The sequence below is a fragment of the Etheostoma spectabile genome, chromosome 15 (genome assembly GCF_008692095.1).
Source record: "Etheostoma spectabile isolate EspeVRDwgs_2016 chromosome 15, UIUC_Espe_1.0, whole genome shotgun sequence".
In the NCBI taxonomy this organism is placed as follows: Eukaryota; Metazoa; Chordata; class Actinopteri; order Perciformes; family Percidae; genus Etheostoma; species Etheostoma spectabile.
The window spans coordinates 21,398,150-21,413,549 of record NC_045747.1 but is presented as its reverse complement, the minus strand read 5'-3'; the positions used below and the strand labels follow the sequence as shown (position 1 = coordinate 21,413,549).

At 38.7% G+C, this 15,400-nt stretch overlaps 1 protein-coding gene and 1 long non-coding RNA gene across 2 annotated transcripts in view; both read left to right on the top strand.

Moving 5' to 3' along the window:
- c15h16orf87 (chromosome 15 C16orf87 homolog) overlaps window positions 1-1,473 on the top strand; it is a 58,129-nt gene extending 56,656 nt beyond the window's left edge. Inside the window, exon 4 of the mRNA XM_032537901.1 lies at window positions 522-1,473. Within this exon, the coding sequence (XP_032393792.1) occupies window positions 522-643 (122 nt within the window). The 3' untranslated portion in view covers window positions 644-1,473. The remainder of the gene's footprint in view (window positions 1-521) is intronic.
- Window positions 1,474-1,482: 9 nt separating this feature from the next.
- On the top strand, window positions 1,483-10,602 carry LOC116703264 (uncharacterized). Its single transcript, XR_004335380.1, has 9 exons — window positions 1,483-2,043; window positions 2,818-2,944; window positions 3,033-3,186; window positions 3,394-3,566; window positions 8,727-8,792; window positions 9,303-9,368; window positions 9,617-9,682; window positions 10,157-10,249; window positions 10,533-10,602. It is a non-coding gene; the product is annotated as an uncharacterized LOC116703264 (long non-coding RNA).
- Window positions 10,603-15,400: the final 4,798 nt, after the last annotated feature.

The following is a 15,400-nucleotide window of genomic DNA, read 5'->3' as shown; positions in this document are numbered from 1 at the left end:
AAGACACCATGGGATGTGACTGTACGTTTCTCAGCAACGGGTGAAAAAAGGGGCAAGGTTTTGCAATAACGTTAAAATGTTTTGAACTTTTATCGAGGAACAAATGAATTTCCTGCATGTGGGGAAACAGTTTTATCTCATGCATCCATTTTGTTGTTGAATATATAACGACCCCCCCACCAAAAAAACAATGGTAAGGAAAACACTCAAACTAATTTATATTTCCACAAACTGCATGAATAATCATAATGTTATACTTGCCACATGTGTACAAAGCAAGCCAATCCACTCTTCCATGTTGATGAAGAATAAAAAGAAATCAGGCGACATTTAGAATAGATAAAAATGTGCAATCAATTGCGAGTTAACTATGATATTAATGCGACTACGTGCAATGTCGTAAATCCGCGTTCATCATGAAATCATCTGCGCATGCGCGACCATAGTGCACATGCGTAGAATAGATCGTTATTGCCCAAATGTTTTTTTCTGTGATTGTTTGTGTTTTATTGTCTCAACAGAGAAACAAGAGAAGGAAGTGGATATTTATGCCAGTCTTTCGGATGAGAAGGCCTTTGTGTTTTCTGTGGCTTTGGCTGAGATCAACCGCAAGATCCTGGGTCAGAGACTCATCTTATCATAGACCGGTCATTGAAAAACTTTCAAAGAGCAAGACCAAAGAGGATGGAAGTGGCTGGAGCTGAAATCTGATCTGGATGTATTTCACTTGGATGACGGGATGAGATTGAGAAACCTGCTGAAGCTTCCTAATGAGGTAGAGGGTGATGTTATTGAAAGACATCACTGCTCTTCAGCGCCTTGAATTAATCACCAACGATACACATGCAAATAAATATTTCTAGACCATGAGTATGGTTTGTGCTGTGTGTTGTAATGACACACATGAGCATTGATGATTTTCCCAACTGTAAAACAGCCACATCATATTGTGCTATGAAGGCCTCTTAGTTATAATGACTTCATTTTTTGGAGAGTAGGAGACTAAATAAATACTACATTCATCTGAAATAGATAAACTGTTATCAAGTGAACATCCTCAATTGATAGTAGCTTCACGTTAATGGAAGAGGCCAAGACATTTTGGTGGCTGCGACTTTATTATAACTGAAGATGAACAATGAAGATTCCTTTTTGGATTGCCATTGTTTGTTAGTAATGTTGAGCATGTAAAGCATCCTGGTAGAGTTCAAGCTTTTACTTCACGTATGTGTCCTTGAATGAGCTTCCTTACAAGGTTAACAAAAACAAAAAAAACGTACTGCTAGGTATGGTACACACCAATTATTCAGTAGTTACTTTTATAGACCATTTAAGATGATTTCACTTTGCATTGACTATGTATTAAACTAAGTAACAAAAACTAAACTCATGACAAATTTTAATCAGAGTGTGAGGTAGTGGTGATGTAGTGAATATGTGTTCTTTTAAAATAAATAAATTATCAATCCGTCATACTTTTGTGTGTGTGTGTGTGTGTGTGTGTGTGTGTGTGTGTGTGTGTGTGTGTGTGTGTGTGTGTGTGGTGTGTGTGTGTGTGTGTGTGTGTGTGTGTGTGTGTGTGTGTGTGTGTGTGTGTGTGTGTGTGTGTGTGTGTGTGTGTGTGCCTATGTGGTTTATGAGGACATTTTGTCTGAATACACGCCACACTATGAGGACATTTTGAATTAACGGGACAGGGCCGATGTCCTCATAATTCCGACAACGTAGAAGTGTTTCTAGAAGCCTAAAAAGCTAGAATTCAAAATTTCAGCAAAAGTCTTCATAGTACACAATTATCTGATTTTGTGTATAAATTGTGTATCGACAAACGCCCCAAGAGGTTGGTCTTGGTACTGCACCCCCTCATTAATAATTCACACAATGTGTAAAATTCAGAGCTTTTGATTGGCTCTCAGCCGGAAGGTCCACATAATACTGGGTTTTATCAGGAAAGCTGTGTATTCTACAATTAACAATACAGTATCATGATGAACCAACGCATTGACACCTGCACCTGCCTGTGTGAAGAGAGGAGATCAAGAGGTAAGACTCACACACAGCTACATGTCTGGTCCAGAAACCTAGCAAACTTTATGTTGATGTTGGTTGCTAGTTTAATGTGTTAACTGTAATTGATAACTAACTCTATACTAGTTTAGCTAACGCTAGCTAACGCTAGCTAACGCTAACGGGTTAGCTAATCCTTTTAACACTGCCCAAACTAAGTTAGCACCAGCTAGCGTTAGCGTCAGCGCTAACGCTAGCTTACGCTAACGCTAGCTTACGCTAACGCTAGTTTAGTTTGGGCAGTGTTAGCTAACGCTAGCTTAGTTTGGGCAGTGTTTATCTCGGGTAAATGTTTCTAATTCGAAAGTTTGTGTTAACACAAAACTATAATGTTAAACTAACAGCCTGGGCACGGATTTAATATGAGTTAACCCTCTGAAGACACTATGATTTCAGCCAGTATTACTGTCTTTCAGAAGCTGTAGTGGGCCTGATATTTAATGTAGCATGAAGATAGTGCTATCATATCAAACTAGGCAGACAACTTAATGCATTCATTTGTGCATTGGGTGCTGCACTATGTTAGGAAGAGGGATAAATAAGGCTCCAAAGTTAGGTTATATTTTGTTGAGGGAGAAACCAGCATGAGTTACTAGTAAAGCAAGGCAGGTTGATATGTATTGCTTATTTGTTTGGTACGTTTCCTATACAGGCTGTACTCTTAAAGACAAAGTCAACCATAAATACTATATGTCTGCAATAAGTTAGTTAACAAAATTATGATATTTCTTTTCTCTGTCTTTATTAAAGGGAGTCAGCATGTCTGTAATGAGGCCACAGAGAGCTAAGATTAAGCCTAAAGAAGAGGCAGCTTATTTTTCATCATTGGGAAAGGACAAGGATGGATTTACTATAAAATATATTAATTCATTCAAAGGTGAGTTGCCAAGGTAGCAAAATGTATATCATCCTTTTAATTATTGTATTAATCTCATCACACTCACACATCCTCTGTTCTTTTTTAGGTCGAGGAGTGTTTAGTTGCCGCCACTTTCAGAAAGGAGACTTTCTCATAGAATATCGAGGGGAAGTCTTAAGCAAAAAGGAGTATGAGTACCGACTAAGACTGTACCATGATGCTCTGATGGTTGAATTATACTACAATGGGAAAAAACTATGGTATGTGAATTGTCACACTTAATTCGTAGCATCTTTTGCAAGTTGAATTCTTCTCAGAAAAACAAACTGCTATTTCATACAAACTCAATTTCAGTAGTTGTAGTAGTAGTGGTTATTGTCGTGGAGGTGATTTATTTATTCATTCAGCATAGTGTGCTTCTGTCATTCTACTTTTACATCTTGTCATCCTTATCTTTTGCCTTTCAGTGTGGATGCAGCAAAAGAGGATGACTCCTTTGGCAGACTTGTCAATGATGACAATATAGACCCAAACTGTTGAAGGAAAACCTCATCTGTGTTTGTTTGCCATCAAGGACATCAGGCCAGGGGAGGAGATCACATACAACTATGGAGACTCAGACTGGCCGTGGAGATCAAAGGTACAGAAAGAAATTTATTACAGAGGTGTTTAGATTGTTTCTCTCTCTGCAAACAAGTTGGGTTGTGAACTCTCTGCTATCAACAACAAGTGTTGTTGACTTATTTGTGCATTTCAGCTTGACCTACACTTCATTTTCATTGAATGAAAGGTGAAGTTTGACTCCTGTCTGTCATGCAGTGCACTCAGTGTAATGGCCCAGACCCATGATGTTGTGCTGTTTCTCCTCTACCAAATTACAAAATGTGTTTGTTGACAGGCACTTGTAATATGTAAACAAACACAAACCAAATTTGGGAAATCATTAATCCAACATTCCTTTTAACAACATTGGTGATTGAAATGAGCCAACTCTGTGTTAGAGCAGTCTAAACACTATCACACAGCACCATTGCATCATGGATCAAGCTTCTCCACTTTATTGCTAGGAATGGGAGATGAGAATGACAAAATATTCACTTTGACTCATGTCGGTCTGTCAATCTCTCCAATGTATAGAACAAGGGGAGCAGCGGGTGAAGATATACATGTGTGACTGATGTTAGGGGATTGTAGTGATGGAGTTCAATGTTTCAGAGTGAAGAAAACATTTCCTGACTGGCTTTCCTAACAGGCTGCGTAACATAGCTGAACCATTAAAGCAAGAGAGCAAGACTCTTCCACTGCCACTTGTATTTCTGTCAGTCATTTGACTGAGGCAGAGGGTCACCATACAGCTCAAATATTGACTTAATGTCCGTGGAATGTTGTTATGATCATCAGATTTTTTCAGTTTCAAAACATTTTTGACAGGATATTGGAGGATACAGACTAGGGCTGCACAATTGTGGCCAAAATGATAATCACGATTATTGTGATCACGATTAATTCACAATTATTTGTTGATTTTAACCAAAACATGTTTTATTGTCACATAGGCTATTTATAACTGCTTTCACATCCATATTATGCTACATTCTTATGTTGAAGTTGTATGTTGTATAGACACACATCTGCAACACATGTAAATGAAAATTAGCCATCTTAAATAAGTAACCTAGCATATATTTTAAAAAAAATGTATCTCTGTGAAGGCTTCTTCACTTGTTTTCAACAATAACTGATTAAAGGAGCTGGGGAGGGAGAGGGAGTGCAATGGACGTTTATGCTACTCACAGAGAGACGGCTGATTCATTATGGATGGGTCCAGCACGGGTCGAACGGCGGGTCAGCGAAATTACAGGTTGTGTTAATGAAATCCCTGTATCGTCACTGCGCTGCATTTTTATGAACTATAATATTCTGCTCATGGGTCACACCTCATTCAGGTCCAGCAGCTCCGTCTCACACGCCATTACTCTACCAACTGAAGTTGGTTGCGTTCAATAACTTCTTCTGCGTTCTTTGCCATGGCGGCCGCGATAGCAGAGTTACCACGGAAACACTGGTACAAATACAGGTTTGCCCTTCATACTTAACAATATACAGCTGTGTTAATAACAACTGGTCACTGCTGTTGTCTGAATAACACAGACGGGACAAGATGTTGCGTTTACTGGTAAACTGGTAAACCTTGAGACCGACGTATAACCAACTGCTATCTGTTGAGTTTTCCTCACGCTACTCTGTCCTCTGTGATTGTCTACATCTAGAAACTAAGCTGCGCGGTGCAGGGAACTACTCTGACTGGCTCATGAGCAGACAGCGGTTTACGGAGCGGTAGATGCGCTATGCAAAAAAACTCAGCGTTCTATGAAATGACGCATTTAAAAAAATCGCTCGATCACGCAAATTTGATCGTGGCAAGTCAAATTCGATATTGAGATTAAAATTGTATTAATTGTGCAGCCCTAGTGAAGATACACACTCCTCAATATGTCTAAAGTGGTTATTTAAAGACACTCTAGGGACAGTGTATTTAGATACTGTGACTATATAGTATGATTGGAAATGGATTTATAGGGCTAAATGTTGTACATACACAGTCCTCAGTGTACATGTACTGGTCAGTTGTAGACATCTAGATGACAGGGTATTTGGACATTATCCCTCCATAGTGGGGGCGGCTGTGGCTCAGTGGTAGAGCGGTTGCCTGCCAATCGGAAGGTTGGTGGTTCGATCCCTGCCCCTGCAGTCATTGTCGAAGTGTCCTTGGGCAAGACACTGAACCCCGAGTTGCCCCCGGTGCTGCGCATCGGAGTGTGAATGTGTATGAATGTTTATCTGCTGAGCAGGTGGCACCTTGTACGGCAGCCCCGGCCACAGTGTATGAATGTGTGTGAATGGTGAATGTTTCCTGTAGATGTAAAAGCGCTTTGAGCAGTTGTTAAGACTGGAAAAGCGCTATATAAATACAGCACATTTACATTTACATAGTACGATTATTGGAAAATGTCACTCCGTATATATGACGTTAGCTATGTAGTATAATTAGTAGTATCAACATTTCTCTATAATATTATATCCACAAAAATTGAAGTGGAAAGAAATCACTTACATTTTGTGTTTGAATCCAAACTTTTAAAAAACCCAGGCTATTTTTTATCATCCCTGTGTGGATGTGGTTTATCAGGTTTAATTGACAGTGACATTAACAGAAGACCAGTTCACATGGAATGCCATGAAATAATATGTAATCACAAGAGAAAGGAGTTAGGTATTGCAATAGAAACTAAACGGATTGCTTTATGTTTTTAGCCATAATATAAAATAAAACTGAATTAACAATTTGTGTAAAAACACTTTTAGTTTCATTATTGTATGTGTTTATATACAGTAAATGAGACAGAAATGTAGTGTAATGATAGTGAGTGTAAAAATCATCTTTGCATACACACAATACAAAACTTAATAGTATCCATACACAGTCCTCTTAGTGTGTACACCTGACCAGTACATACACACTAAGGACTGTTCATGTATAAAGTGTAAAAATCGACTTTGCATACTCGCAATACAAAACGTAATAGTATCCATACACAGTCCTCTTAGTGTATACACCTGACCAGTACATACAAACTAAGGACTGTTCATGTATGAAGTGTAAAAATCGATTTTGCATACACACATTACAAAACTTAATAGTATCCATACACAGTCCTCTTAGTGTATACACCTGACCAGTACATACAAACTAAGGACTGTTCATGTATGAAGTGTAAAAATCGATTTTGCATACACACAATACAAAACTTAATAGTATCCATACACAGTCCTCTTAGTGTATACACCTGACCAGTACATACAAACTAAGGACTGTTCATGTATAAAGTGTAAAAATCAGCTTTGCATACACACAATACAAAACGTAATAGTATCCATACACAGTCCTCTTAGTGTATTCACCTGACAGTACATGCACACTAAGGACTGTTTTGTATAAAGTGTAAAAATCGACTTTGTATACACACAATACAAAACGTAATAGTATCCATACACAGTCCTCTTAGTGTATACACCTGACCAGTACATACAAACTAAGGACTGTTCATGTACAAAGTGTAAAAATCATCTTTGCATACACACAATACAAAACGTAATAGTATCCATACACAGTCCTCTAAGTGTATACACCTGACAGTACATGCACACTAAGGACTGTTTTGTATAAAGTGTAAAAATCATCTTTGCATACACACAATACAAAACGTAATAGTATCCATACACAGTCCTCTTAGTGTATACACCTGACAGTACATGCACACTAAGGACTGTTTTGTATAAAGTGTAAAAATCGACTTTGCATACACACAATACAAAACGTAATAGTATCCATACACAGTCCTCTTAGTGTATACACCTGACAGTACATGCACACTAAGGACTGTTTTGTATAAAGTGTAAAAATCGACTTTGCATACACACATAACAAACACGTAATAGTATCCATACCAAACCAGTCCTCTTAGTGTATACACCTGACAGTACATGCACACTAAGGACTGTTTTGTATAAAGTGTAAAAATCGACTTTGCATACACACAATACAAAACGTAATAGTATCCATACACAGTCCTCTTAGTGTATACACCTGACAGTACATGCACACTAAGGACTGTTTTGTATAAAGTGTAAAAATCGACTTTGCATACACACAATACAAAACGTAATAGTATCCATACACAGTCCTCTTAGTGTATACACCTGACAGTACATGCACACTAAGGACTGTTTTGTATAAAGTGTAAAAATCGACTTGCATACACACAATACAAAACGTAATAGTATCCATACACAGTCCTCTTAGTGTATACACCTGACAGTACATGCACACTAAGGACTGTTTTGTATAAAGTGTAAAAATCATCTCTGCATACACACAATACAAAACTTAATAGTATCCATATACAGTCCTCTTAGAGGATACACCTGACCGGTACATACATACATACTAAGGACTGTTTCTGTATACACAGCCCTCAGAATGTCTTTAACCTTTTCACAATAATATAAAACTCAAGAATACATTTTTTAAAGTTACCTGATGAATGTTGTCTGGGCAATATTCAGGTATGACAAGTGTCATGTCTGGTCAGAACTGGACAGGGGACTTGACTGGAGAATCTCCCTTGCCAAATAACTTTATATACATATTGAGTGTGTATGGATACTGTTATGTGTTTTATTTAACAGACAAGTTGTACATTATTGGGTTCCCTTGAAACTTGGTTTCTTACATTTAGTATATCCTTGTAATATTAGATGCATAACATCTTCAATTGGTTCAAATAATCTATTTATGGTAAGATTGTTGAGAAATGGATTTTCAGGGCTAAATGGTGTACACAAACAGTCCTTAGTGTGAATGTACCGGTCAGGTGTATACACTGTGAGGACTGTGAATGGATACTGTTAAATTTTGTATTGTGTTTATCCAAAGATTAATATTTACATTCACTATCATCATTACACTACAAAACTGCCTCATTTATATCAATATATTTACCTTAGTATGTAATTGTATTGTTAGCTTTCAAGATATCAGTAACTTCACTCATTTGTTGTCCATTAATTTTCCAGTAATGGATGTCACGATGCTGCACTGACATAATTACTGTGAATGGCTGAACACATTTTATGTTTGCATATTGTATATTTGAGCCCTTGTTGTTCTCTTAAATAGATCCACGTGTTGTGCCATACTGGTTATCTAATTACTTTTTTTTCCAATTTTCTATGCTAGATTTCAACGGAGACAGAGGATCACCATGCCGTCGTGATATGTGACAGCCTCAAAGATGTTGAACAGGTGACTTCATTTTAAACGTTGATATTGATATCATATCTTTTCTGTAGCAAAGCAGTTTTTAAGGTAATGATATTTCACGGTTCCGATACACAGTCCTCAGCTTACAGGTATTTTTCAGGTGTATACTCTATGAGAACTGTGTATGGATACTGTTTAGTGTTTCTTTATTGGTGTGTATGTCAAGAGGATTTCTTCACTTTACTATCATCATTTCACTAGATTATAATCTTATCACAATCATTTATCATTTTCTTAGATCATAATGTTTTATTAGCTTTTAGGATATCAGTAACTACAGTCATTTGTTTAACACTGGATGTCACTGTGCTGTACTGATTAAGTTTCTGGGAATGACTGTACAAATATTCATGTGAACATACTGTAAACCTGAGGCCAAATCTTATTCCTGTATAGATAATTAAGTTGTTACCTCACTCCATATCTACAAGCATAATCTTATTTTGCCTTACTGGTTAATTAATGATAATTTCCCCCTTTTTTCTATACAAGATATCAACTGAGGCAGAGGGTCACCATGTGGTTGTGGCATCTGACAGCCTCAAAGATGTTGAAAAGGTGACTTAATCTCAATTTAAGGTTGATATTGACATCAGATCTTTTCAGTTGCAAAGCAGTTTTACTAGATGTTGATATTTGAGGGAGGGGTATGGATAATTATCTTTTAGGATATCAGTAACTACAATGTTTAAAAATAGATGTCACTGTGCTTAACTGAATACATTTCTGTTAATGATTGTACAAATATGTATGTGAACATACTGTAAACCTGACTCTTTATCTTGCTCCCCCTTTTTCTAAACAAGATTTCAACTGATGTAGAGGATCACCATGCTGCCGTGGTATCGGACAGACTCAAAGATTTTGAACAGGTGACTTCATCTCCAGTTAATGTTGACATGTACAGTACATTACATCTTTTCACTAGCAAAACACTTCTGTTATTTGAGGGTTTAGCTACACAGGCCTCAGTTTACCTATACGGGTCAGGTATTGACACTAAAAGGACTGTGAATTTGGACACACCCTTTATTGTAATATTAACAAGATATGGGACTCTGTATGTTTGTTTAAGTAGTATTAGTAGTATTAATATTTCTGTTCAATATTAGATCCACAATAATTTTAAGTGGTTGATTTTTTTCCTGTTACAAATAAAATACAATTCTTCATTAAAAACATGAATGTCCGGGCGCCCGGATAGCTCAGTTGGTAGAGCAGGCACCCATATATAGAGGTTTACTCCTCTTCATTTCTTCTGCTGTCTTGTCATTAAAGGCCTAAAAATGCACCAAAAATAATCTTTAAAAAAAGCCGTTTTTCATCATTGTTGTGTTTTATTTTAGGTATTGGATGAGAGAGATTCTCCTACCATGCCTCCTCTCCTTTCTTGTCCAGACATGACAATTCCTGATTGTCACTCGGACAATATTCATCAAGTAAGTTTCTTTAATAAAATAGTTATTCTATAAGTTGTTCATATTATTAGGAGAAGCAATTGGTATTACTGTCTTTCCCTGGTTAATGTTTAATGTTTAGGCAACATTTCATTTTTTTTAATTTAATTTTGATCTGCACTAAAGGAATAAATTATATCTGGATATATCATCAGTCACACAGTAAAGGTTGTATTTCAGCAAAAATGTTTTGTATCATAAGCTTCTTTATCAACACTAAACTAAAATTTATAATGCTATCTCAAATATACATTTTTGTCAACAGAACTGCAAACACGATGTGGTTTCCTCAGTAGTTCCAAGCTTCGAGAAATGTGCCGTGTGCAACGGACCCTTTCCTGCCTTGAGATGGCTTAGTATTAAAGGTAAAGCTGAGTATATTGTCAGGGGACAGGGAACTGAAAAAGTCGACCCAGACATTCAAAACACTGTATACCTCCAAATGGTCTGAACTTGTCTCTCACACAGCTTTGACCACCTTGAATGAGGAACACTTTAACAAGCCATCTACCCTGCCATTCACAGAAGATCTGCAATGTCTCCATTGACAGGCCACCTGTTGAGGAACCTCCAGGCACCTCAGACGGTATGTTCCTCTATCACAGACTGTATGTTCCTCTACCTCAGACTGTATGTTCCTCTACCTCAGACTGTATGTTCCTCTACCACTGACTGTATGTTCCTCTAACACAGACTGTATGTTCCTCTGCCACAGACTGTATGTTCCTCTGCCACAGACTGTATGTTCCTCTACCTCAGACTGTATGTTCCTCTGCCTCAGACTGTATGTTCCTCTGCCACAGACTGTATGTTCCTCTAGCACAGACTGTATGTTCCTCTGCCTCAGACTGTATGTTCCTCTACCACAGACTGTATGTTCCTCTGCCACAGACTGTATGTTTCTCTACCACAGACTGTATGTTCCTCTGCCTCAGACTGTATGTTTCTCTACCTCAGACTGTATGTTCCTCTACCACAGACTGTATGTTCCTCTGCCACAGACTGTATGTTCCTCTGCCTCAGACTGTATGTTCCTCTACCTCAGACTGTATGTTCTTCTGCCTCAGACTGTATGTTTCTCTACCTCAGACTGTATGTTCCTCTGCCACAGACTGTATGTTCCTCTCAGACTGTATGTTCCTCTACCTCAGACTGTATGTTCCTCTACCACAGACTGTATGTTCCTCTGCCACAGACTGTATGTTCCTCTACCACAGACTGTATGTTACTCTACCTCAGACTGTATGTTCCTCTACCACAGACTGTATGTTCCTCTACCACAGACTGTATGTCCCTTCCACTGACTGTATGTTCCTCTACCTCAGACTGTATGTTCCTCTACCACAGACTGTATTTTCCTCTACCTCAGACTCTATGTTCCTCTACCTCAGACTGTATTTTCCTCTACCTCAGACTGTATTTTCCTCTGCCACAGACTGTATGTTCCTCTACCTCAGACTATTTTCCTCTAACACAGACTGTATGTTCCTCTAACTCAGACTGTATGTTCCTCTACCTCAGACTGTATGTTCCTCTAACACTGACTGTATGTTCCTCTACCTCAGACTGTATGTTCCTCTGCTACAGACTGTATGTTCCTCTGCTACAGACTGTATGTTCCTCTAACACAGACTGTATGTTCCTCTACCACAGACTGGATGTTCCTCTGCCTCAGACTGTATGTTTTTCTACCTCAGACTGTATGTTCCTCTTCCTCAGACTGTATTTTCCTCTGCCACAGACTGTATGTTCCTCTACCACTGACTGTATGTTCCTCTACCACAGACTGTATGTTCCTCTAACACAGACTGTATGTTCCTCTACCTCAGACTGTATGTTCCTCTACCACAGACTGTATGTTCCTCTGCCTCAGACTCTATGTTCCTCTACCTCAGACTGTATTTTCCTCTACCTCAGACTGTATTTTCCTCTGCCACAGACTGTATGTTCCTCTACCACTGACTGTATGTTCCTCTACCACAGACTGTATGTTCCTCTAACACAGACTGTATGTTCCTCTACCTCAGACTGTATGTTCCTCTAACACTGACTGTATGTTCCTCTACCTCAGACTGTATGTTCCTCTGCTACAGACTGTATGTTCCTCTACCACAGACTGTATGTTCCTCTAACACAGACTGTATGTTCCTCTACCTCAGACTGTATGTTTCTCTACCTCAGACTTTATGTTCCTCTAACACAGACTGTATGTTTCTCTAACACAGACTGTATGTTCCTCTACCTCAGACTGTATTTTCTTCTACCTCAGACTGTATGTTCCTCTAACACAGACTGTATGTTTCTCTACCACAGACTGTATGTTTCTCTAACACAGACTGTACGTTCCTCTACCTCAGACTGTATTTTCCTCTACCTCAGACTGCATGCTCCTCTGCCTCGGACTGTATGTTCCTCTGCCTCAGACTGTATGTTCCTCTGCCTCAGACTGTATGTTCCTCTACCACAGACTCTATGTTCCTCTACCTCAGACTGTATTTTCCTCTACCTCAGACTGTATTTTCCTCTGCCACAGACTGTATGTTCCTCTACCTCAGACTATATGTTCCTCTAACACAGACTGTATGTTCCTCTAACACAGACTGTATGTTCCTCTAACACAGACTGTATGTTCCTCTAACACAGACTGTATGTTCCTCTACCACAGACTGTATGTTCCTCTAACACAGACTGTATGTTCCTCTACCTCAGACTGTATGTTCCTCTAACACTGACTGTATGTTCCTCTACCTCAGACGTATGTCCTCTGCTACAGACTGTATGTTCTCTAACCAGACTGTATGTTCTCTACCACAGACTGTATGTTCCTCTAACAAGGACTGTATGTTCTCTGCCTCAGACTGTATGTTTCTATCTCAGAATGTATGTCTCTACCACAGACTGTATGTCCCTCTGCCACAGACGTATGTTCTCTACCTCAGACGTATGTTCCTCTAACACAGACTGTATGTCTCTACCACGACTGTAGTCCTCTAACACGACTGTATGTTCCTCGCCTCAGAATGTATGTTTCTCTACCTCAGACTGTATGTTACTCTACCACAGACTGTATGTTCCTCTGACACAGACTGTAGTTTTTGCCTCAGATCTATGTCCTCTACCCAGACTGTATGTTCTACTACCACAGACTGTAGTTCTCTAACACGACTGTATTTCCTCTACCTCAGACTGTTGTTCCCTAACACAAGACGTATTTTCCTACTACTCAGACTGTATGTCCTCTGCCACAGACTGTAGTTCCTCTACCACGACTGTATGTCCTCTACCCAGACTGTATGTTCCTCTAAACAGACGTGTCTCTACCTAGACTGTAGTCCTCTACCTCAGACTGTTGTTCCTCTAACACAGACTGTATGTTCCTCTACCACAGACTGTATGTTCCTCTACCTCAGACTGTATGTTCCTCTGCCTCAGACTGTTATGTTCCTCTACCACAGACTGTATTTCCTCTACCCTCAACTCTATTTCCTCTACCTAGATGTATTTTCCTACCTCAGACTGTATTTTCCTCGCCACAGAACTGTATGTTCCTCTATCTCGACTTATGGTTCCTCTAACACAGACTGTATGTTCCTCTAACACAGCTGTATGTTCCTCTACACCGACTGTATGTTCCTCTACCACAGACTGTATGTTCTCTAACACAGACTGTAGTTCCTCTACCTAGATGTTGTTCCTCTAAACATGAGCTGTATTCCTCTGCCTCAGACGTATGTTCCTCGCCTCCAGATACTGTATGTTTCTCTACCTAAGTACTGTATGTTCTCTACCACAGATTAGTCCTCTGAGACTTTATGTTCCTCTACTCAGACTGTATGTTCCTCTTCCTCAGACTGTGTTTTTCTGCCTAGACTCTAGTTCCTCTAATCAGACTGATTTTCCTCTACCTCAGACTGTATTTCCTCTGCCACAGACTGTATGTCTCTCAACACTGACTGTATTTCCTCTACCTCAGACTGTTTTTTCCTCTACTCAGACTGTATTTTCCTCTACCTCAGACTGTTTTTTCCTTACTCAGACTGTATTTTCCTCTACCCAGACTGTATTTCCCTACCTCAGACTGCTAGCGTGTTCATTGATGTGTTGATTTATTGCATGTAGACTTTGTACTGTAAGTTCAATATATTCCTAATTAAGTTTTATTTATTCACAGATATTGACTCTTCCCTAGAAGGCACATCTACAGGTACGATAAACTTTGAAGTGATTTTAATAGTGTCCGAATGAATGAGCCTCGTTGCCGTTTGGCCCCTAACAAACTGGTCTGGTTGTGGATCTCACTCTTTTGCTTTACATTGTGTTCCACTCAAGCACTCTCCTTTTTTGCTTTACACTAATATTTGGTTAGATTACTTACATATATATTGAGATTGCCATCACTTTTATGATCTCCATCTCCTAGCCAGTTGCTGTAGAATGCTCCAAAGCGTTTGAAAATGAAGTTTACATTGTTTTGTAGATTTATACTAAGCTTTAAATAAAATTACAATTGAAATGAAGATTAAATATTAAAAACAGTGTTTTAGTTGACATTGATAAGTATTTTTTTCTCTTTTGCAGTGTTCAACGAATACATAGACAGGGTGAACAAAGAGCATGGCAGGACAGCAGAGGAGCATGACCAACCTGGTGAATGCAACACACCAAAAACCCTACTAGTTGGTCACCTTTTTAGAGTCAGTTGGTTCCCACTCTGCTCTGTCTGAATAGAAAGCTATTGATGATAGTAATTCATTCATTCCTTCATGTGCTTCACAAGATAATCATGATAGTTTAAAGGCTGTGGTAGGATTTTATTTAAAAATAGAATCCATTTGGATGTGATTAGGGGTCTGCTTATGTGAAACTGATCTGACTGAATATCCCTCCTAAAACTCGATTTTCACATGTTCTTTTTTTGTGTGTGTGTGTGTGTTATGAAGTAATTTAGATTTTCAGGATGAAATACATTTTACATAGCTCACAAAGTTTGACATAAAGAGCAGCCCAGAAAGACCTTAAACATAAAATAATGATCTATGAGAGCCAACCAGTGAGTTTTACACATTTTAAATAGGGCACGACAGAGAGCATTAGCATTTGATCACTACATGGTATTTACCAGTACCAATACCG